General features: G+C 33.3%; 1 protein-coding gene across 3 annotated transcripts; it reads right to left on the bottom strand.

Moving 5' to 3' along the window:
- Positions 1-3,596: 3,596 nt before the first annotated feature.
- LOC110037096 (pyrophosphate--fructose 6-phosphate 1-phosphotransferase subunit alpha-like) lies at positions 3,597-22,463 on the bottom strand. Of its 3 annotated transcripts, XM_020741676.1 has the most exons (19): positions 22,302-22,463; positions 21,267-21,439; positions 19,821-19,933; positions 19,023-19,097; positions 18,802-18,915; positions 18,646-18,713; positions 18,244-18,327; positions 15,385-15,438; positions 13,893-13,973; positions 13,549-13,642; positions 13,398-13,471; positions 12,920-13,030; positions 12,769-12,813; positions 12,161-12,217; positions 11,610-11,726; positions 11,416-11,532; positions 5,303-5,382; positions 4,789-4,939; positions 3,597-3,835 (listed from the first exon to the last, which is right to left on the bottom strand). In XM_020741676.1, exons 2-18 carry the CDS (start codon positions 21,428-21,430, stop codon positions 4,819-4,821), a joined length of 1,569 nt encoding a protein of 522 aa, XP_020597335.1. In that variant the 5' UTR covers positions 21,431-21,439; positions 22,302-22,463; the 3' UTR covers positions 3,597-3,835; positions 4,789-4,818. The 3 variants fall into 3 exon arrangements, 2 of the variants coding, with proteins under 2 accessions (XP_020597335.1, XP_020597343.1); XM_020741684.1 differs by lacking the exon at positions 19,023-19,097; XR_002295291.1 differs by lacking the exons at positions 3,597-3,835; positions 4,789-4,939 and having other exon boundaries at positions 5,371-5,382; positions 11,416-11,498.
- Positions 22,464-25,040: the final 2,577 nt, after the last annotated feature.

Raw genomic sequence — 25,040 nt, 5'->3', positions numbered from 1 at the left:
TGGAGAAGATGCTAAATTGCATCAAGGTATATAAGTGCTTGGTGAAAGTTATTCTCTTAAAACAAGTGTCCTCTTTACTATCATCCTCCCATATTCTTGAGTACTTTATGTCTTATTCTATTGAAAGTCAAGTTCTATTATGAGATCATCGTCAGGGTCATCTCAATATTTATTATATTGTAAAGTTGTACCTTTATCATTTTATTAATTAAAAATTAGAGTTTTATCAGTGGATCCTGCTAATTGGCTAAACAGACTCATCATGTATATCATTTATCCCAATAGAACCCCCTTATCCTTTCTTTAGCATCCACAGTGATATTTGGGGACCATCAAAATTGAAATTTATCAATGGAGTCAGATGGTTTGTCTCCTTTATTGATAATGACACTAGAACTAGTTGAATATTTCTCTTGAAGAAAAAATTTGAAACTACACAAATCTTTCATTCTTTTATAACATGATTTTCACTCAATTCCATTACAAAATCCATGTTGTCAAAATTGATAATGTAAAGGAAAACTTCAATTCTATCATTAGCCCCTACCTTGCAAAGAACAATATCATACATGTGAATTTTTGTGCTCAAACTCTACAGCAAAATGGATTAGCTGAAAGAAAGAATGAACATCTCCTTAAGATACCTTGATCTATAATGTTTTCTAACAATTTCCTAAAAAATTTCTGTAAAGTTGTCGTGCTCACATTCACCTACCTAATAAATAGAATGTCAAGCAGGGCCCTTCAATTCAAATCCCATCTCGATATTATGATGGAAAAAAAATCCTCGTGTCAGAGCCTTCTTATCCAATCCTCCCCTAAAAATATTTGGTTGTGTATCATTGGTTCACATTCATCAACCAAATCACATAAAACTTGACCCAAAATCCATCAAATTTTTCTTCTTTGGGTATTCTTCTAACAAAAAATGATACAAGTGTTATTCTGTCATTTAAAAAAAAAACTCCATGGATGTTAAATTCTTTCAAACCAACCCTACTAACTCAAACTTGATATTCAAGGTGAGAATCCAGGTGAATATTAGACTTGGGACACCACTCTAGATACTCACACTAATTGAGAGACAAAACAACCTATTCTACTTCACTATTTGGGATACCCGTACAGATCTAGATTTATCACTCCCTATTCTCCTTCCTTTTAACCATCCTGTCTCCCAAGTTCCACCGATTGAGAACATCCAGCTTGAAATTGACAACAAGGACTTCATGTGTATGCTAGGAGAAATAAATTTACTGAAAAAAATAAAAACAATGTGTAACCACTATACTATTCACTACTAAACCTGAATTAACACATCTCTGAAGTTCAAAGGGAGGTTGAATCTAGTGGTGAAGACAAAGAAAGTTGCATGAATTATCCTATCCAAGATTTTGTTGTCTATGGAAGTTATCATCAACTTATAAAGATTTTATTTCTAATATTGATAGTGTGCAAATACCCAAATTTATTCATGAAGCATTCCAAAGTCCAGAATGAAAAAAGGCAATTGAAAAGGAGATCCAAACACTTGATCTAAATGGCATATGGATTTTAGAAAGCTTCCACCTGATAAAAGGCTTGTTTGGTGCAAAAGGGTCTTCAATATAAAGTACAAAGCTAATGGAAGTATTGAGAGATTCAAGGCTAGGTTGTTGGCCAAAGGTTTCACTCAGTCTTACGGGATAGGCTTTCAAGAGACATTTGCTATAGTGGCCAAGTTAAACACTATAAAATTTTTTCTTTCCTTGGTTGCGAAAAAATAATGGGTACTCCACGAACTTGATATCAAGAATGTATTTCTGAATGAAGACCTTAAGGAAGAAGTATATATGAAAATCCCACCACGATTAGGAAATAACTCAAATAATTATCTGGTTTGTAAACTAAAAATGTCACTTTATGGTCTCAAACAATCTCCAAGAGCTTGGTTTGAAAAGTTTGCGAAGACTATAAAATCTAATGGATACATCCAATATCACGCAGATCAAACATTATTCATAAAACATACATAGGGAGGTAAGAAGGTTATATTCATTGTCTATGTAGATGATATGATTTTGACAAGTGATAAAAAAAAAGGAGATCGGGAAAATCAAGGAGGTCCTTTGCCACTTAATTTGAAATTAAGGATCTAAGAGCGATGAGATACTTTTGAGGCATGGAAGCGACCAAATCCAAGATGGGTATTGTGATATCCCAAAGAAAGTATATCCTATTCATACTAAAAGAGACATGAATGTTAGGATGCAAATCTATTAAAACTCCTATGTTTTAAACAAAGAGTTACATTCAGGGATAGAAAAACAATGAAAAAATGTCGATACCAGAGATTGTTGGGTAAGATTGTATATCTGTCACACACTAGTCCTGATATCACTTACTCTATCAACATTGTGAGTCACATAAGAATAATCTGAATGAAGAACATATGAAGATGATTTACAGCATATTGAGATTTCTTAAGAAAACCCCTAATAAAGGGTTACAATTTAAGAAATCATACAACAGGAAGGTATAGGTTCACACTGATGCTAGCTGGGCGGGAGAACTCTCTAACACAAGGTCCATTTCTTGGTATTATTCATATTTATGAGGAAATCTTATCACCCCGAAGGAGCAAGAAGCAAATAGTGGTCTCTATAAGTAGTGTAGGATCCGTGTTTCAGGCACTTGCTTTAGGAATTTGTGAAGGGATGTGGATCCAAAGGTTGCTGAGTTGGTATACTCTGCGTGTAATCTCAGAAAGATTTCTGTGATAGCCAAGCCGCCATTAGTATTGCAAAGAATCATGTGCTTCATGACAGGATCAAACACATTGAGATTGATAGACTTTTTATCTCTAAAAATGTCAATGGAGGTATTATTCACTTAATCTACATTCCGACGAATCTTTAAGTCAATGATTTCTTACTAAATTCTTATCTCCATGCAGCTTCACTTATTTGAATACCAGCGTGGGCCTTCACAACATATATGACCCAGCTTGACAGGGAGTATAGAATTATGAGTTCCCTAATTTAGTGTGATTCTTTTTTATTTTCTCTTTTTATGTCATATTTCTTTCCTTCTTGAGTTAGTTTATCTTTTGTAAATTGTAATGATTGTAATTAAGTTCGTCTTAGTCATCTATTATATAAGAAGAAGAGTTGTAATTTGATTATTAAGAAATAAAAGAAAATGGTTTCTCCACCTTTCTTCAATTAACTATAAAGTTTATAAGCTACATATAGAACTTTTATCATACAAAATTAAGCTACATATAGAACTTTTATCATACAAAATTTCCACATGGTCATTTGATATAATCTTCATTCAAAATACATACCACACAAGCTCTATGCATTAACATATCTAACAACTAAACATTCATATTACATGCATATCACTCAACTATTTAACATCACACCAAAAAGACTACCATCATCGCCTTTTTAAAAGTGAATTATATCTTTTCATGCATTCGTTTATGACACCAAGATATTATAAATGTAAATATCAACATATGAGTATTAGATATGTAAATACATAAGAATTACAAGGTATGTATTTTGAATCATATTATTTCTTATAAGAATCATATTATTACAGTCTCTTTATTCTCTCATTTCAAAACAAATCTATTAATGATATACATTTTTCTATATTGACATTTATTCAAAAGTTACCAAATTAAGATTAAAGCTTCGGCCTCCATAATAACTTGGTTGCAAAGATTCATAAAGGGATCCGACCGTTAGATTCTGATGAAGACATTGCAGCCAGGACCTCAGTAACAGAAGCCATGGAACTTTGAGCTGTTTTAAGGATCTTCAGGTTTCAGAATGCTCCAAACCTATTTATTTTCAGGGGAAAAAAATATGAAGAACAGTTAGATGAGAACACAATATGAAAGTTTAGACATAAAGCTATGACGTTTATGATATCAAATTATGTAGTGTTTGACATAAAAAAAATATGGCGTACATTCGCACGTGCCAGATACACTAATGAATTGTTTAAGTTAGAAGGGGCATTTACATACATACCACTCAATTCTTATATATTTACACATCTACATTATACCACCCATATCTTTCATTTACATCAAAGTGCCACTTTTTTTATTTTTAAATAGTGAAAAATACATTTTCATGTATATGTAAGATGACAAATACAGAAAAATTGAAGTTTAGGTATTAGATATGTATATACATAAGAATTGAGGGGTTATGTATGTAAACCTTCCAATTAAAATAAATAAATAAACAATAGCCCAAAACTAATAACAGACTCTTAGTTTTGAAAGAAACAACTGAAATAACTCTGTAACAAATGATTTCATTACATTCCTTTATTTTATAATGTTTATTTTAGGCCTCTTTTGTATAAAATACAATTTATCATCATATGTATTTGCAATTATTTTACCATACAAACATATATGATGTACTACATTTTTTTTCAAGGAGCATCTAGAGACATAGCACCTCAAACTCTACTATTTGCAAAACTAGCACCCTCTTTCATCTTTTTTCCCAACTCTATATTTTTCATATTTATCAAATTCTTAATGTTTGATCATGACATCATGCATAAATGCATCAGTTCGAAAGTTAAACAAAAATAACACGGATGCTAGTTTTGTAAATAACATAGTTTCAAGTGCCATGTGTGTAATAACCCTTTCAATAATTGTATATCTCGTGTATGTGACCACATATTCGTATCGGTGCATCACAGTCTACGAGCATTAATTTTCAACAACTTTGACAAAGAAATGAATAAGGGAATAAAGCAACAAATAACCTTTGTCCATATAGTTATGGAGATGTAATCCTAATCTTCAAGACACAAAGTGAGAGATTTCACATCAGTTCCCGGTCCATCAAACTGAAGGGGCCCTGGATCTCTGTACAAGTCATCCATGAGAAAACTGGAGGCATTTTGCTTCAGCTTCCTGTAGGTTAAATGGAAGAATCAGCTCATAGATGCACTGGTAAAATAGGAAGATTTACATACATACCACTCTTTTGTATTTATACATATATCTAACACCATAACCTCAATTTTTACATATATGCGACCTTACATTTGCATGAAAGGATGTATTTCACTTTTTAGAAGTTAAAATGGTGTTATTTACGTGATATAAAAGATTTGAGTTTTATATATAAATGTAAAATGTAAATTTTAGGTAAAATGGTGTTATTTACGTGATATAAAAGATTTGATTGTTATACATAAATGTAAAATGTAAATTTTAGGTTTAGATATGTAAATATATAGGAATTTGGTGGTATGTGAAAGAACGAAAACATACTCATATAATTTTCCTTCCAGGTCAACTACAGCGGGATAAAGCGAAGTGCCATTTGAGCATTGCTTCATTGTCATCATTGCCTGCCAATAACAAATAAAATGGGTAATGAAAATAATTAATTAAAATTATTAGAATATTTTAATGATGAGTAATAGCCATTATTTAATTATGATTATTCTGAGTTATTTCATTTGATTTCCCTCCTTTTTCTATTATGTTCAGTTTCACTTCTTTTTCTTCTTATTATATCCTGAGTTTAATTTTTTTTTCCTTTTTAGTTGATCCTGTAATGGGTATATATACTCCTCTTTGTATCAATAAATGGTATCTTGGGTTTTATTCTAATATGGTATCAGAGTCAGGTTCTAACCTAACTGTCAGGCTCTCCCTGCAGCCGTCTATAAGCTCCTGCAGCCAGCCATACCTTAATCCAAGCTCCTGCAGCTGGCTAGGCCTGCCCTTCCCTAATCCCACCTCCAGGATCCCGTCTCCAGCTTCTGCCAAATTCCAAGAATTCCCATGATTCCCGCCTCCAAAGCTAGTTTCCGTCTCCAGCTGTCTGTGCCAAGAATTCCAAGAAAGTTGTTGTCTGTGTCGTTGTATCAATACAGAATTCTTCCTGAATTATGCCCAGTTCCAGCTTCTGCTAACTTTTTTTTTTTTACCAAATTCCAGCTTATGCCAGAATTCTGCCAGGTTCTAGGGTGTATTAATACAAAAGTGTGCCAGATTCCAGCTTCATATTTCTTCCAGCATATTTGATATAATCGCCGGAAACTTCGTCACTGGTCAGAAGATCTTATCTTCCCAAGGCCATTATCCTTCCCTCTAGCAGTCGGAACCTTACGATGTCTAAACAACTTAACGTCTCGTTTGGCTCAATCGGAACCACGACGGACTACTTCAGCACTGAGCTATCATTAGAAGGTGTTTTTGATACCACCGGAGGATCAATTCCAACATTTGTTTCTCTGCAAACCGGAGGACAAGAAATCAACGTGAACTTCTTGATCACAACTCATAAATAAACAACAATAACTTTCTCCAATGGTCCCAATCTATATCTTTGTTCATTAAAGGGCGTGGGAAATTTGGTTTTCTCACTAGTATGATTCGTGAACCTCCAAAAACGGACCCAGCGTATGTAGCTTGGGAAGTGGAGAATTTTATGGTCTTGTCGTGGCTAATCAACTCCATGGAGACTTCAATTGGCCGATCATATATGTTTCTTCCATCCGCTAGTGCCTTTTGGACGGCAGTTTGTGATACCTACTCGAATGTGGGGAATTCCAAATAACTCTATGAGGTATCAAAGAAAATCCGTAAGGCAAAACAAGGATCTAAGACCGTGACCCGATACAATAATGCTCTAGTTACAACATGGATAGAATGTAACTTATATTATGACTACACTTGGAAATCTCCGGCCAATCTGTCTCTTTTTCAAAAAATTATAAAAAGTGAACACATGTTCCAATTGATGGAAGATCTCGACAAAGATATTAACGAAGTATGGGGTTGTATCCTTGGTCGAGATACTCTTCCTTCTACTCTCACTGCTTTCACTCAGATTCTTCGCGAAGAGAGATGGAGACTTGTAATGCTCGGTACTTCCACTCCGTCTATCGAAGCATCTGTCTCGGTCTCTAAAAGTGCACAACCCCGTGCCAATCACCTCACTTGTCATTTCTACCCAAACCCAACCACACTTGTGATAAGTGTTGGAAGCTCTACGGGAAACCTGCATCCAAACCTTCCGCCAAATCTTCCGCTGTCAAGGGCCTCGCCACGACATCTAAATCTAACACGGTACAACCGACCTCTACCCAGAACAATCCATAATCCTCCAATTCTCGTAAGAGTCAAATGGAGCAACTAATCAAGTTGCTTGGATCCAACAGGCTCTCTTCCGACCCGTCAACCTCCCGCGTTCATCAAGGTACCAATTCTATGACACTCACTTCTTTTGCCTGTTCTAGTTCATTGATCATTGATTCAGGTGTCATAGATCAAATGACTGGAAGCTCTCAAGTCTTCTCAACACACTATCCTTGTTTAGGGAATGATATTGTTAAAATTGCTCACGAGTCTTAAATCTCTATTGCTGATAAAGGGTCTTTTATTTAACAACAGACCTAACTCTCGAATCAGTGTTACATGTATCTCTGTTGAAATATAACATTTTATCAGTTAGTAAGCTAACATATGATATTGATTGTGCTGCTCATTTTTCCTTTGATGTTTGTGTCTTTCAGGATCGTTGTTTGGAAAGGATGATTGAAACTGCTAAGCGAGTTGACGGACTCTACTTCTTCTAAGAAAAAAAAACATGGAGAATGAGGACACTCCATCCTGTAGTTGCAGTTTATCTTAGTCTTTTAATTGTCCTATTATGTTGTTACACTGTCATTTAGGTCATCCTAGTTTTCAGTATCTAAAGCAATTGTATCCGTTGATGTTTACTAATAAAAATACTTCTAATTTTAAATATGAAACTTGTCAGCTAGCTAAACATTATCATGTTTCTTATCCACCTCACAATTACACAACTTCCGCTTCTTTCTCTCTTATTCATAGTGACTTATGGGGGCCCTCTTGCACCCCTAACTACACCAATAAATGGTAGTTTCTTACTTTGATTGATGATCACACTCGAATGACATAGATCTATATTTTAAAAGATAAATTTGAAGCTGTTGACACTTTCAAAAATTTTCACACCTTCATTTTGACTCATTTCAAAACTTTTATTCAAAGTCCTTCGGACTAACAATGGTCGTGAATATTTTAACTTTATATTAGAAGAATTCTTGGTAAGTAAGGGCATCTCCATCATAGCCCTTGTCCTGACACTCCTCAACAAAATGGGATAGTTGAGAGAAAAAAAATGACATTTCCTTGACGTCACTCCCTCTATTATATTTCACTCCAATGTCTCAAAAGTGTTTCTAGAATGATGTCATTATTACTGTCACTTATCTCATAAATAGAGTCCCCTAAAAAAGTCACAACTTTCGTACCCCTTTATCCATATTAAGATCATTCTCTCCTAAGAATTGTGTCTTCTCCATTTTAAAACCCAAAATTTTTGGATGCACAACCCTTGTTCGGAACACAACTCTAACTTGGAGTAAACTTGATCCTAGGTCCATAAAATGTGTTTTTTTCTAGGATATTATGCCACACAAAAGGGGTATTGATGCCTTGACCCTACCACAAATAAGGTCTACGCGAGTGTTGATATCTCTTTTTTTGAAAGTATTCCCTACTTTCCTAACTCGACCTCATGTGAAGGGGAGCTATAGTTCTTGGACATCTTTCCTTACCCAACTCCTGTGGATGTTCCCCCCACATCACCTACCATCGATGAACCTTTCATTCCTTTTGTTCCAACCATCTTTGCTACCACCAAAGAGCCCTCTGTTCCTCTGATTCCACCTGCACACCCTCTCACGCTCCATTTCTACGCTCGACGCACCGTTCTGATGCCCCTACTTAGGAGCTCGCTAACACCTTATTGAACCCATAATCTCCTCCGGACGACATCCCCAGCACTTCTCCAACTCAAAATGAGGAAGTCAATTCCCCTAGTAAGGTACGCAATCAAACATGTTCTCTTTATCCTATGAGAAACTATGTCTCCTTTTGCAGATTATCGTCAAACTACAGAGCATTTGTTACGGCCCTAACAAATTATTAACTTCCATCTACCATTGAGGTTACTTTAGCAGGCCCAACCCGAAAAGCTGTTGTCATAAAGGAGATAAATGCCCTTAAGTGAAACCATACTTGGGACATAGTTGATCTTCCTCAGGGCAAGAACGCATTGGCGTTTCGGTAGATTTTTAGCATCAAGTTTAAATTTGATAAATCCATTGAACGCAACAAGACACGGTTGGTCTCCAAACAGTACTCACAGACCTACAAAGTTAACTACGATGAGACATTTGCTCCAATGGCAAAATTAAACACCATTCTGGCTCTCTTATCCCTATTAGTGACTTTGGATTGACCCTTATTCTAACTTGATGTCAAAAATGTGTTCTTCAATGGTGATTTTACATAAGAGGTTTACATTGTTCTTCCTTTAGGCTTTAACTCCACAGTCTCCCAGGGGAAAGCATATAGACTGTGAAAGTCTCTTTATGGACTGAAACAATCACCACGAGCATGGTTCTGGAATTCACAAAGGTGGTGGTAGGCCATGTATTCACTCAGGCTCAATCAGACCACACACTCTTTTTCTGACATTCCTCCAGCAACGAGGTGGTTGTCTTTATCATTTATGTCGATGATATTGTTCTCACAAGGAATAATCTACTAGTATTGGAATCTCTGAAAGACATTCTTGCCGCCTCCTTTGAGATGGGATCTCGTATTGGAATCTCTGTACTTCTTAGGATGGAAGTTGTTCAGTCATCTCAAGGCATTTTTCTGTCTCAGCGGAAATATGTCATTAACCTTTTGGCAGAGAATAATCTTCTTCTTGCAAACCAGTAGATATCCTGATGGATCCAAATGAAAAGCTTCTTGATGTTTGCAAGGCAATTCCTGTAAACAAGACTCACTACTAGTGTCTTGTGGGTAAGCTTATATACCTCGTCCATACATGCCCTGACATATGATGCGTAGTTGAGATAGTAAGTCAATTCATGCATGACCCCTATAAGCATTATCTCTAAACTGTCCATCAGATTCTCCACTATTTAAAAGGCACATCGGGTTCAGGTTTGTATTTTTCCCGCTACACCTCTCGCAATATTGTTGTTTTCACAAATGTTTATTGAGTCAGACCCGTTCATGACCGGTCATCTCGGGGTACTGCTCATTTGCATGGTGAAATCTGATCACGTGGAAAAGCAAAAAATAGATCATGGTTGCCCGAAGCATTGCTGAAGCGGAATTTCGAACCATACTACTAGGAATTTTTTAGGCTCTCTGGTTATACATCATGCTCTGAGAACTGCGTATGTCAGTCTCCGTTCCTCTACAATTATTTTGCGATAACAATGCAGTCATTAGCATTGCTCACAATCTGGTACAACATGATCACACTAAAAACGTTGAGATTGACCAACATTTCATTAAGAAAATACTCGAGTTTGGAGAAATTTGTGTTCCGTTTGTGTCATCTAGTAGCCAACTGACGGATATCTTCACAAAGAACCTTCCACTATTCAATGATTTCAATTCCAAGTTGAACATGACTGACATATATGCTTCAACTTGAGAGGAATTATTAGAATATTTTAATGGTTAGTAGTAGTCATTATTTAATTTTGACTATTCTGAGTTATTTCATTTGATTTTCTTCTTTTTTTTTATTATATCCAGTTTTATTTCTTTCCATTTCTAGTATATCCTTTTCTAGTTGATCCTGTAATGGGTATATATACCTCTTTTTGTATCAATAAAAAATATCTTGGGTTTTATTCTAACAAAATGCAAAAAAAACACAACAATTGAGATAATTTTATATGATAAAAGTGCTAAAATGGTTCGGTGTTTATTTACAAGAGTCATTTTAGCCCCAAAATTTAAAAAATTGTCAAATTACTCCATATATATTTTTTAATACGGGCTGAAACAAGAGTTTGGAGATTAAGGAGTGGAAGAGAATTGGAGAATATAGTTCGAAAAGATGTTAAAATTGAAAATTTTGTCAAGAGTTTAGATTGTCTGAGCCCATATTAGAGTCTAAGGACTAATTAGCATTTTTACAAACACCGAGCCTAAAATGTCACCTGCAAAAGTTAGAGAACAATTTTTACATTTTCTCACTTTTATATATACATACATAGAAAAAGAAAAGTGTCAAATTAATCCGTCTTTTTTCTAGGCGCCATGTTAGTCCCGATTCTAGAAGTGACAAATTAGTCCCATATTTTTTTTAGTATTAGACTACAATAGTCCTAGCAAAAAGACTATTTTGGCCTCTCATTAAAAGAGTTTGGGGACTAAATTGACACTTTATATACTCTGTGACTAAAATGATCAAATGTAAACGGTCAAAAAATATTTTGACACTTTACTTGGAAATGTGGAATAAAGGACTAAATCTTTTTATTTTATTTTATTGGTTTCAACTATAAGATAATAGAATAATGACTTACTATGATTGGAACAGCACCACATCTCCATTTTTCCACAGAATGTTTCAGATTTGTTGCAGTCGCCATATAACCATTCAAACCAGCTGCTACAATGTGGTAGCAGATGTGCCCAAGAACCTAAGTATAATTAGTTTACTAATTATATTGTAATTAGTTGGTAAAGAAGAAGAACTCCACCTTATGAGAATACTTACATAGGCATAATCACAATCAAATTTTGATGGCAAAGATCCTCTAGTTTGGTAGCCAAAGAAGTGACAGATGGGACTGAATTTTTTCCCTTTGTAAATGCCTTCTTTCTGAGATTTAAACTGAATATGGTCAAAGTTGAAATATTAAAAAATTATGGGGCATTTGCATACATATCACACAATTCTTATGTATTTACATATCTCACAATTAAACTTTCATATTTATACAGATATCAATCAAATCTTTACTATCACATGAAAAAATAGCACTATTACCACATTTCAAAAAAGTTAAATACACATTTTCATGCATAGGTTTAAAGCACATAAATGTTGTGTGTAAATATGAAAGTTTACATATGAGATATGTAAATATATAAGAATTGTCTGCCATGAATGTTGATTTCCCAAAAATTATTATGAATGGAAGTATAAATGAGAGAGATTGATGGTTGGGTTGAGAAATTTAGTATGAATTAAACAAGAAAAAAAGAAAGAAAAATAATGAAAGAATGGAAATAAAATCACAGAAACTGAGCTATGTCTGAAATCACCATTCTCTTGTTCAATTCTGCTTCCACCAGCTGAACTATGAGTTTTTCTGTCTCTATCTGAGTAGAGAACTCAAAAAATAAGTACACAAAATAAAGCAGAAAACAGAAATTGTTTTCAAAACTTGAGCTCTCACACATAAAGATATTGTTTGTTTTGGCCTAATGGCTTTACGGTTCTACCGATTAGTGTAACTTCTCAGAAGGTCACTCGCGAGTACTTCCACACGAGCACATTCAACTCGTGTTATCCACCCCTAAATTTTTACTAAACTTTTTAATATTGTATAATGCACCCATAAATTTAAATGCTTAATATTAATTTATTATTAACTATACTTTTAATTTAATAACAATTTTAATAATAGTTTTAAAATCTTTTTAAGGAGATAAAAATTTATACATGAATATTCACCATCCTTTTAACTTTTAATTTCAACAACCCTCTTTAAGTTTTGGTTTCACAACTGCATTTAACATTGTATTTTCTAATGAAATTTTAACCGTTACATCAAAAGACATCTCAATGTTTAAGAGTTCAGCTTCATTTTACATGGACGGTGTCACACATTTTTTATTCAAAATACATATTTTCATGAAGAAACCTTTACCTGAGAAAGCTGTGCTGAAATATCAGATTCAGGAGGAAGTAAAAACTGCATGACAGGAGAAATTTTATTAACAATTAGCTATATTCTGCATGTTTAGCATCATGAGGTGTTCAATAACGCTTAATCTGACTACAGAAGGATGGAAGAAAACCTGTTTTCTGATAAATGGTGGCAGAAATTCAAATAATGCAGATGCTGAAGGAGAGAGATGAGAAGAAATGCTCTCTGTATCAACTCCTTGGCTTTGAAGGTCATGAATTTCCTACAAGAAACATGGCAAAAAAAAAAATTTCTTACAACTGAAAGAGAACAGATTGGTGCAAATAAAGAATAATTAAAGCTGAAAATTGAGAAGCCGAAATTTATTCGAGTGAAGTATTAAAATAGTCCCTTGACTCTTTAGATATAGTCATTTTGGTCCCAAAATTTATAGAAATGCTAAATTAGTCCCTAGATCCTTTTAATGAGGGCTACAATAGTATTCTCTATGGATTATTTCAACTCGTATTAAGAAAGTCTGGGGACGAAATTAACATTTTTATAAATTATGGGACTTAACATGTTTCCTAGCAAAAAGTCAGGATATTATGATACTTCTCTCAATTTTACTTTAAGAACAAGATGACTACCTGCAACAGTGCAGACAATTCTGGAATAATTTCGACTAGCCCCTCGGGGATGAGGATGACACCATGGTACTTTCCTGCATGGAATTCATTGCATTAATTAGTGAATTTGCATGTAATTAATTAAAAAGGTGAACTGTGCTCGCTGCTCAACCTTGCTCTGATCTTGCTTGAACTGCATCACTTATTTGTTTTATAATATCAAAGAGAGAATTTTTAGAGTTATCCACCTCTTCACCTAGGATTACCTGTTTTGTGAAGCAGAAGTTTAGCTCTCATGGGATTTCATATATTACAAAGTTTTCACATGTTGTGTGGACATTTAAATGAGAGGACCTTTCATTTTAAAATATAAATGGGGGTATTTATGTAATACCACCCAATTCCTATGTATTGGCATTTCTAACACCAAAACTTTACTTTTGACATTTATACCACCCATATCTTTTATATCACCAAATCTTCCAAAAAAAGAAATATGAATGATGAATGAACAACCATATTTGGATGCGACTGGAGAGCACATTCCAAAGCAACATGAGATGCGTTGTGTCCCATCACGCGAATGAAGTGATAATACTGCAAAAGAAATAAGAGGAAAATAATTACATTAGAGAATGAAAATGCAATTTTTTATTTGTGTGTTTAGTACTGCAAACTCTGAGCTATTATAAAATGGGGATTCAGTTTGTGATTGAAAAATGAGCCATTTAAGTAGGCATGTAATGAAACCCAATGAATGCTTAAGTTTAATACATGGACCTTTTGATTGAGCTGAATAGAGATTTTGTTGTGGGATCTAATCCACACTTTTCTTCACTTCTATGTAAATTCCTTCGGGGCTAAGCTTTCTCCCTTTTCATATGCATTTTCTTTCTTTGGTTATAAATCCTAATGAGGTTATTTAGGGCTCAGTAGGGTGATTCAAGTTAGAATCTTATTTTGCAAAAAAGTAAAATTTGTTAAAAGTTATTAATTGATTGAATGTAATTAGTCCGACATGATTTCATACTTCATAAATTGTAAGAATAATAAAAAAAGAGAAGCCACAAACACAAATCAACAGAGATAAAAAATCACAGGCAGAAGTAAAAAGGAGAAAATAAATTTGGAGAGTGATAACTCACATGAAATGCTAAGCTCGGCTGGAAATTTAATATATATAGGCATTTAGAAATCCCTAATAAAATCAACCCTGAAAACTTAAGCCCCGCCTCCACACCTCGAATTGAGTTCGTGGGTTGGGTTCAAATCTGACCCAAAATTAACCATAACCAAAATTAATTACTTGCCCCAAATCCGACTTGAATATTAAATGGGTAGAAAAGTCCAACCCAAACTTGATCCGCCTTCAATCAACTGACTTGAGCTCGACCCGCATAACATGTTTAACAGTCGGCATAAAAGCTTCAAAGTCAATTTTTAGCAAATTTGGGTCAATCTCAGGTCAATTTTGAGTTGGCAGATCAATTTCAAGCCATTTTGAATTAGCGGGTCTATTTTAGGTCAAATTCGGGTTGGCAGGACAACCAGAGTCAGACCTAAAAATTTAATCGGGTTAGGATTCCTAACGCAAACCCGACCTGAAAAATTTTTGGGTCAACCTGAACTTGGATTTCAAGTAGAGTTCGGTCGAGTTAGCATGTCAAAATCAAGTTTTGACGCCCCTAAGCTATGGGATCAAGCGTATCAACCCAATCCCTCCACTACCACCATAGGTCCCCACTAAAATCTTCTCGTTATTTAGCTTGCACCACAGACGTCGCACCATAAACTTTTTGATCTATGTCCAACAGAATTTGGGTCACAAACTCAAACATAAACCTTTTTAAAGCTATTCTAAAAATCACATTTATTTTCACATTCAAAATTATTGAAAATAAAATCACTATTTTCACCAACATATTTTCCATTTAAAAGCAATCAAATGAGCCCTCAGTAACTAACCAAGCTGAACTTTCTATCAAAAGTTGCATAATTCTTATATTACCTTCCCTGCAGAAAGAGCATCTAAGCAAATGTTGCTTGTAAGTTGTGAACTAACCTGAATATAAGGAAAAAAGAAATGTTAAATAGGATAGAAAATCAAAGGAATAATTAAAAAAACATTAAGAATTACAAAAAAAATAAAAATACATTGCATGACATTCTATGCAATATTTATTTGTTATTAATAGATTATATTTGTTTGTCATTAATGACAAATGAAATTGCATGGCACATTTCATTAGTGAAATAATTTGATATTTTAAACTGGCTCAGCATTGACCCTTTTGACTCCACAGTTGGACTATTAAAACTGCATAAGTAAGAATCTTGTGTCAAAATTCTATAATATTATTGGTGGATTGCATGATATAAAATTAGGTACCCTTCATTGTGCTGCAATACTTAAAAAAATAATAATAATTAAACAAAACTTTATATATGTTCACCCAATCAAAGGTTAAATCTTTTTATTTTAATTACAAATTTCACCATAATTTGCTTGTGGAGAATTTCATTTTTTTTTATTTTTTAATACCACAAAAGATAACACCCCACTTTTATTTAAAAAAAATGATTAGAGCGGCTAAAAATGAAAAAATAAATCAAAATATCCTTAGAAAATGATCTTAAACATTAGTCTTAGAAAATGATCTCATAGATTGACGCATGATTACGTTTATAAAACACATTTTTTTGTTAGAACAATAATTGTAAATTCACAATATGAAAATAAGAAAAAAAAAATCAGTACAATTAAACAAATAGAATAAAAATAATGAGATTCAAATGGCCTGGGAGGGAAGCGTACTGATGATACGATCCTTAATGTAGATTAAGCATTGGGTGCACTAATTTGTAACTCTCTCTTCTACTCTGGAGATACAACCCATTCTCGTCTTGATTATGAGTACACCACGACTAATCAAAAAAACTTCGAATTAATCATGCCCCTCTAATGTCCAAAAAAGAAGAAGGAAAGTTGATAGAGAAAGCATGAGAATTTTGAATTTTTCATCCACTTTCAAGCTCATATTCTCATCAATTTATAATTGAAAGATGAAAGAAAAATTATAAATATATCTATGATTTATTATCAAAGTAAAATAATATGAGGTGAAAAATATCATAAATCAAATTTGTTATTTCTTAATCTTATAAAAATACTTGATCAACTCTAAAATTGTGAGAACTATAATTATAAATTTGTAATATAAAAAAAAAAACTCAACACAATTAAGCAAATAAAATCAAAGTAATGAGATTGAAATAGTGGGAGGGAGGCATGTCAATGAAATTATCCATAAAGTAGATCAAGTCTTGGATTCAGCAATCTACGGCTCTCTCTTCCACTCTAGAGATATAACTCATCCTCTTGCTTTGTTTGTGTGCTCATCACAACCAATCAACAAACTTCAAACTAATTGTGTGTCTCTAGTTGCCAAAAATAAAAAAAAAGAAAGTTGATGGAGAAAGTATGAGAGAATTTGAAATTACTCATCCACTTTGAAGCTTATATTCTCGTATATTTATAATTGAAAGATGAGAGAAAATTCATGAATACAATTCATGATTTATAATCATTAAAATACGTATTTTATGTCATAAACTTATTCAATGATTTAAATTTAATTTGATTTATGTTATATGTTATAACATTAAAAATTTATAAGATTAATAATATTAATTTAATGTTTATTAAATTATACATATTTAACATTACATATTGTGCATCATGAATGCACTAACACTGATCTCGAGGAGTTCCAATGGTCCAGAAAGAAAGAAGCACAACAATGGAGAGCCCATTGACAAATGATCAAAAGGCCCACAACCATATGGATGCAACTAACCAAGCTAGGACAAAAGAAACGAACATAGTCCGAACCGATCGAGGTAGAGCAAGAGAAATCATCACTCGAGCTAAAGCAGGGCGAAGTCATTGACTTACCTCCCAATAGATCTGACTCAAGGAAAGGATCTAGTTCCTCGCCAGCACCTCGCCAGCCGCCCTTGAAAATCCCCAAAGGTTCCTCATCAAGGATTAAGGCGTGGCTATACAATACATCCTAACAATCCCCCCGAAGGATTTCCTCGTTAAGAAATAAGTTATCTATCGAGTTACGATGATTCACCATCTACTCGATGACCTAGTCTCGTTCTGCCGACAAAAGCTTCTTATTCAGTGATCGAGGGGTCGATAGTGAGACTAAATCAATAGATCAAAAAAATTTAGTCGACCGAGTTAGTTATGTCGACCAAAAGCTAATCAAGTCTATCTGACTGACCGCACTGATATAGCCTAACCGATCGAAGTATCCTTATTGAGTCAAAGTTATGCTAGCCAAGTCGACCCTATGTAGCCCCCATTAAAGTAGAGGCAAAAATGTAATCAGATATTGTATTCTCTCCCTTATAAATATGGAGATCATTTTATAAGAAAAGAATAATAGACGAGGTTTTACTATTAATTATTGTTCACTCATTCCTCTATCTGCATCCCATTTCTTACATTCTACTCATCGGGGTGTAATTCACGAACAAATCATAATTCAACACATACATAACATTATAATGTAAACAACTATAATATTTTTTTTCCGTTAACAACAATTTCTTCGTAGGGAAAACAATTAGACTGCATAGCTTAACATAACTAATATTAAAATTTTGAATTTCTATGGCTTGACTTCTGAGTTTAAATTGTAAATTTTGGCATAGTACAGGTTAGCATCAAGTAAAAAGAGAGAGAGAGAGAGAGAGAGAGATAGAGCATGGGCAATTTAGTTGGTTTATGCTCATTTGAAAATTAAAACTTGCTAAATTAATTTATTTTTTAATAAAAAATGTGGTTAATATGTACCCGGCATACAGTGTCAAATCCAACATCAGTCTCCACAAATTGATTCTTTAGATCTCCATTCAAAGTAACAGGTACACCAACCACCTGCCAATTTAACTTAGTTAATAACATTATATTCATAGTTCTGAAATCATGAAGATTAACAAATTACATACCACACAATTGCTATGTATTCGATATCTATTTTCAAAACACTAAAATTCTTAATGTCACGTCAAAAATACAACCATGACTTACTTTTAAAAGGAAAATACGCTTTTTCATGCATATGCTTGAATGTAATTATGACATTAAAGTTTTAACAATGTTAATATCAAACTATTGATTTTAGATATATAAATACATAATAATTATGTGATATGTGTGTAAATTTCTCAAAAGCAAAAGAAACAATTTTATTACCTTGGTCTGACATTTTGTCTTTGCAAAAGTCTCAGCTAGGTGAGCAGCATCTGTATTGGATGTTACACCTTAAGAAGACCAACAAAACATATTAATTAGTAGATACAACTGCTATTTTAGTACAAACATGAATAATTAGTTTAATAAAGTAATTACCCCCAATAATCACAAGACCGTTCAATTTCAATGCTTCACATGCAACTTTAACAGCATTGATTTGCTCATTTGTTCTTATTCGATCCTTCGTTCGGCCTAGCAAATCAAAACCGCCTTCAAGAGCAACAAATACACATTCTTGAGAAAATTGCTGAAGATTTTCAGAATAATAGACAAATATTTGTTGAATATTAAGAAAAAAAGAATCAAATTATATGAACCTTGGTTTTTGTAAGAAGAAATAATATCATCTGTGATTTCTATAGTTTTCTGAGCAAATAAGCCTTCAGTACCACCTTTGCAATGAATAAATTGGAATCAACGTATAATCATGTTAGAAAATAGAATAGCAAGCTACAAAATGTTAAGAAGATGTTGCCAACATGAGAACATTTACAAATTAGAGAAATTATATAAAACAAGCATACATATAATTATGAGTGTGTGCATGCGTGCGGGCGTGTGTGTATGGTGCAAGCACCGTGACTCTTTGGTTTACAGCTGTGTTGTCAGTATGAATCTCCTGGTGGGTTCGAGCCTGCCTGAGTGCGACTGCCTTAAAGCATGAGATCGAGTGGTTAGGCACGTGAACTTGGTTGGGGGCTCGTATCATAGCCTCCGACCAATCTTTTTAAAAAAAAGTAAAAATAAAAATTTCAACCATTTAATTAATTTCAAATCATTGGAAAGTGTTGACACTTCAAAGTTATAGTCGTCTCATCCCATCGATATATATATATGTTTCTATGATGAATATTAGGTATTCTAAGGCTACATTTGGTTGCTTGGAATTAGATGAGATGATTTTTAAATTAAATGTCGATTAAATCATTATTTGATCGAGCGTAGTTAGAAATTGCATTGAATTAGTTCTTGACAATAACCTAAAAAAAGATTACTCAAATGTAATGATTTTTCAGCCTTACATACAAAATGAAAATAAAATAATCATTTTCTCTTTTATAAAATAATGTAAGAAAAAAATGCACTAGAGCTACAAATTTCAAAGAAACATATACCTATAAAGCCAAGCACAACACTTTCAGGATTATGAGATTTTATTGCATCATGCAGGCCCCAGACGACATTATGTCCACCTGGAGATGGCCTCCCACAAAATACAACACCAACCCTGCAAAAAAAATTTTGCAAAAAAAATTGGGCAATTGCACTTCAGCCAATTATAATAGAAGGAGCAAAAGAACTGTAAATAAATTAGGAAAACTTTTTCATTTGTTATAAATAAACTAAAAGAACATTTTTATATAAAGATGATTACATACAGACCACCAAAAACATTGTTATTTACAAATTAACCGCCGATGTTATTTTTTTGAACTGCTGAACTGATGAATTTACATGTGCCACAATCAAACTATTAAGAATTTGATAAAAAAAAATGAAAAGTATATGTTGGAATTTTACCATGAACTTTGATATTTGAGTTGCAAAATGGATGAAACAGGGTGGTTGATTTGTAAATAGTAAATTTGGGTGCTATGTATGTTATTGCCCCTTTTATAAAATGCATATCAACTTGCTATACAAGTTCTCTTACTTATTTACATGTTGGCCCTACCCATATAATTTCAGGCGCAAAACTTGGTTGTTTGGTTGGTTGTTCTCAAAATACATGCATTTTAGTTTCAAAAAATGCCTGCATTGTGTGTAACTAAAATGCATGTATTTTGAAAATACATAAGTTGTTAAGTTGGATATAAATCAAATGAATTGAAATATTTTCTTATGTTTGTTAGACTACGGCTCTGTTTGGGTAGTTTATTTGGTGCGGTGCGTTTTCAGGACCATTTGAGTAACTTGTGTTTTGGCAGCTTATTCAAAAATCAATATTTTCAAACCGTTGAAATCAGCATTTTCACACCGTCACTGGTTAGGTGCGGTGGCAGCTTTCTAGTTGCAGTCTAGATTTTTCAAAAAAAAAAATTTATAATAGTCACCACAATTTCTTGAATAACATATTATTTTTCAGCAGCTTATTAATAAGTTGCAACTGCCCCAAACATCTCAATATATTGAAATACAAGAGATGACATCGACGAGATTACTCAATGGGACGATGGCAAACATGACACGAGATTTCAAAATGATGAAATAGAATGAAAATGTACTTTATGGTATTTTAACTTCGTTAAAATTTTACTTTTTTGCATTTATTTTGCTTCAAAACAAAAATCAAAAAGCATTTTTTTTTTTAAATTGTAAGGGAGCATTGAAGTGCAAATGATAATTCAATGAGGGTGACGGTGGGCGCAACTCAATATTTAGAAATCATCAAATACACCCCCTTTAAATTTTACTGTGTTTCTCTTGCTTCAAATCAAACACAAAAAAGAGTTAAAATGCATGAACATGAAATGCAATACACTGCTAATGTTTTCGTTCAATTTGGCAGATTGGCACGAACCATCCTTAAAAATGAAAGAAAGATTAAAAAGAATAAGAACCTTAAAATTGGGTGTTCGGCGATAATTTGGGCATCGGAGACCTTCATTGTAGTCCTCATGAAATGAGCCAAAGGCTGCCCATATGTACATGGAAAGGCTTGGCTTATGATATGTAAATTGTTGGGGTCTATAGTGGTTGTTCCATCACCATACTCCAACCTCATAGTAGTCCCCTACCAACAAAGACAAAATAGTTTTACTAAAGTTAGGTGATTAAAATTTGTATTGCTTTACATGATTGAATTAAAAATAAAACTTATATGTCATACATAGCTACATAAAACTTTGATAAACTTTGATAAGAATTGTAATAAGTCAAAGCTCAGATTATAGATCTGAACTTCATTATCACAAGGCTTTGAAATTCGTGCATTTTAGGGATAAATTTTCTATCAGCGCATCCGGAGACCAGATTGTGATCAGCAAGGATTTAATATCCGTTGATTTGCTTTGAAATTCGTGCATTAACATGATTAACCAATCATAATTTATAGTTCACTAATCTCAAATTAAATCCAACAGACATGAAGCAATCCTCGCCAAAATCTAAGAAAATTTCATCTTTTGGTGCTAGAATAGGCAGACATCATCTAGCACCAAGAAAAAAACAGAGTTTTTAATCAACAGAACTGTTAAAAGTTTATTCTTTGAAACCAAATACAGCTGACACAGGAGAAACAATGGCGGAACAGGGATTTAAAAATGAAGGGGGATGGATAATTGCATACAGATCATCCGAAACATTGATATTTATAAATTAACCACCCAGGTGATTTTTTTGAACTACAGAACCGAGGTATTTACGCGCGCCACAATCAAACTTCGATAAAAATGAAAAAAATATGGGTTGGGGTTCTGCCATGAATTTTGATATTTGAGTGAGAATTTGAAAATTGGATGAAAGAGAGTCGTTGATTTGTAAATAGCAAGTTTCAGGTGTTCTGTATGCAATCGCCCCCAAACATAAACCCATTTAAGAGAGCGAGGGGGAGAGACATAACCATATATATAGAGGAAGAGAGAGAGAGAGGAGACCTGAAGGCATGGAGGAAGCTCTGGCTGGTATCGAGTTCTCTCCTTCTGAAGATCTGAGAGCTCTCTCGCTGCACATTAAGCTGAATCCATCTCTCTCTCTCTCTCTCTCTCCCTCTCTCTCCCTCTCTCCCTCTCTCCCTCTCTGCTTACTTTCCTCGTTCACTGCTTTCTATTTCTATGACAAGCAAGCTTTTGAATCTGAAGGTCTTTTTATTGGTTTGGAATGAGAGAGAAAAAGCTGGAATTTTTAAAAGGCGTCTCTTTTATTTTTAATTTGAATACATGAGAAAGTATAAAAAAAAAGCAGACTTTGAGTCATGGAATCAAATATAATGAGTTATTAGCTGATTTGAGTCATTTTATTTCTACTTCGAGTTAAATTGAATAGATTTCAAGTTGGAACAAATCAAATTGTGATTTCGAGTAGTATTGAGCTCGATTAATTTTAAGTGAGTTAGCTGGAAATTGATATAACGAATCATGAGCCAATTTCAAATTAACCCCAACTCGACTCAAAATTGACTCGTTAATAATCTTATTTCTAGTATCCAAACTATAATATTTATATTTATAGTTTTTTGATGCATAGTAATAAGAATAATATAATGTGATAGATTTAGGGTCTGTTTGGGGCAGCTGCAGTTTATTGAATAATCTATTGATAAGCTAGATGCGGTGGCTATTACAAATTTTTATTTTTATTTTTTTAAATCAATTTGCAGTCAGAAAGCTGCACTGGACCTACATAAGTGCGGCGTAAAAACGCAGTTTTCAGCTTTTTGAAAATGCATAAGCTGTCAAAACAAAGTATACCGAAACAGGTTATGTGCGTGTTCAAAACGTCACCGCACCAAATAAGCTGCCCCGAACTGACCCTTAATTGTTATGCATTTATATAGGAAAATTTAGGTATTAGTTATATAAATTTATAAGAAGCGTGGGGTATCTATGTAAATCTTTCTTATTTATATATATTACATCTATATATATTATTGACCGGTCAGATCCAGTCACCGCTTTGACTATCAACCTTCATTGCTCCGCCGTTTTTGTGGAAAGCGTAATGTTCCCGCGTCAGAGGCGGTAACCTTAACGTCGCCGGTTGTTTCCAACCGCAAATGGGAACAAAAAACGGTTTGCTATTTGATATAAAACAATGGAGAGAGCATATTCTAGTTAAAATTCACGCAACATAAATTTTTAATTTTTTAATATTAGTGTTTTATTAAAATAAATAAATAATTATTTATTTACTATTACAATGTCAATATAAATTTTAAAATTTATAATTCATTTAATTAAATATTTACATATACAAAGATCTTAATATAAGTAATAAATGTTTTTAAATTTTGAATATATATGATTGGATTTTTTTAGCCCGCATTCGAGTCGCACGTCGGCAGTGAAAATTATAGTATTAGATCGAACTCAATAGTCTAACTCAAGCTTGATATCACGAGCCTGAACAAAGTTAGAACGAGATATTACATAGAAACCTGCTCAACTTTGATCTACTGAAAAATATGCATAATAAATATATTTTTGTCGTCATTTAGTCTGTTATGTAGCTCGCCGCTAAGTCGGCCTGAAAATTATAAATAAAGGAGGCGGTTAACTCTTACTCGAAATTTAACACGTTTGATTCAATATTAGTTAAAGTTTGGCCTGAGACTATGATACGAGCCCCTGACTAACCTCATGTGTTTAACCATTCGTACGTCGCACATAGGCGGGATCGAACCCATGACCACAGAGGACTTGTGCTTGGTTGCACCACCAAAGAGTCAAGACAAACAGCAGATCCATAGCTAGTATATAATGCACCAAATAGTACAATCCATAGCTAGTATATAATGTACATAATGCACATAATGGGACTTGAATGGCTTACTGGAGGATTTCCAGAAGGTCAATAGTCATGACTCTTCGCCCATCCTCCTCTTACCTTTGTCAAAAATATTTAAAAAATAAAGAATTATATTTTATATATACACTTTCATGGTATATACTCAATAAAAAATAAGAATTTGTAAAAAAAGAAAAATAAGAGTTGTGATTTTATTATGACTTTTGATATTTGAGAGGGAGTTTGAAAATTGGGTGAAAGAGGTGCTAGTTTTGTAAATATTAATCTTTAGGGTGCTATATAAAAAAAGGTTGTACTATTTCACTTCTAATCGCATGTAATTATTAAATATTCTCTATATTCTTCTCATAACATCACTATATTCAATATATTCAGGGGTTGGTTGGGATCACTTTTATTTTTTATATTCTTATTTATTATTTATTTTTTTATTTTGTTTATATTTTGATTTGAAATAAAAAATGCCTAAAAATATGTAACAAAATATATGAAGCAAATATATTTTTAAAAATAAAAGAAAATTTTAAAATTAAGATGATAATTAATATTGATTCATAGATTTTATCATCAATTGAATATTTAATTTTTCAATTATAAACTTCAATCAATACAACTACTTTTACAAACACAACAAAATTCTCCACTTAAATAAAGAGCTCCCGAGTAATAAAATAAGATTTAACACAAAAGAGAAAATAATTAATAATGACACAAGAAGTTTTTACGTGAAAAACCTGAAAAAAAGAGAAAACACGAGGACTGACCCAGATGGTGTTCCATTATAAAAAGATATTTACAGTTGCATCCATTTGTCCCACAAGTTGAAATGAGTTATTAGGTTACACACACACACACTATATATATATATA

This window comes from Phalaenopsis equestris, unplaced genomic scaffold, assembly GCF_001263595.1.
Source record: "Phalaenopsis equestris unplaced genomic scaffold, ASM126359v1 Scaffold000002, whole genome shotgun sequence".
In the NCBI taxonomy this organism is placed as follows: domain Eukaryota; kingdom Viridiplantae; phylum Streptophyta; class Magnoliopsida; order Asparagales; family Orchidaceae; genus Phalaenopsis; species Phalaenopsis equestris.
The sequence above is the reverse complement of the archived record's forward strand: the minus strand, read 5'-3'. Positions and strand labels throughout refer to the sequence as shown.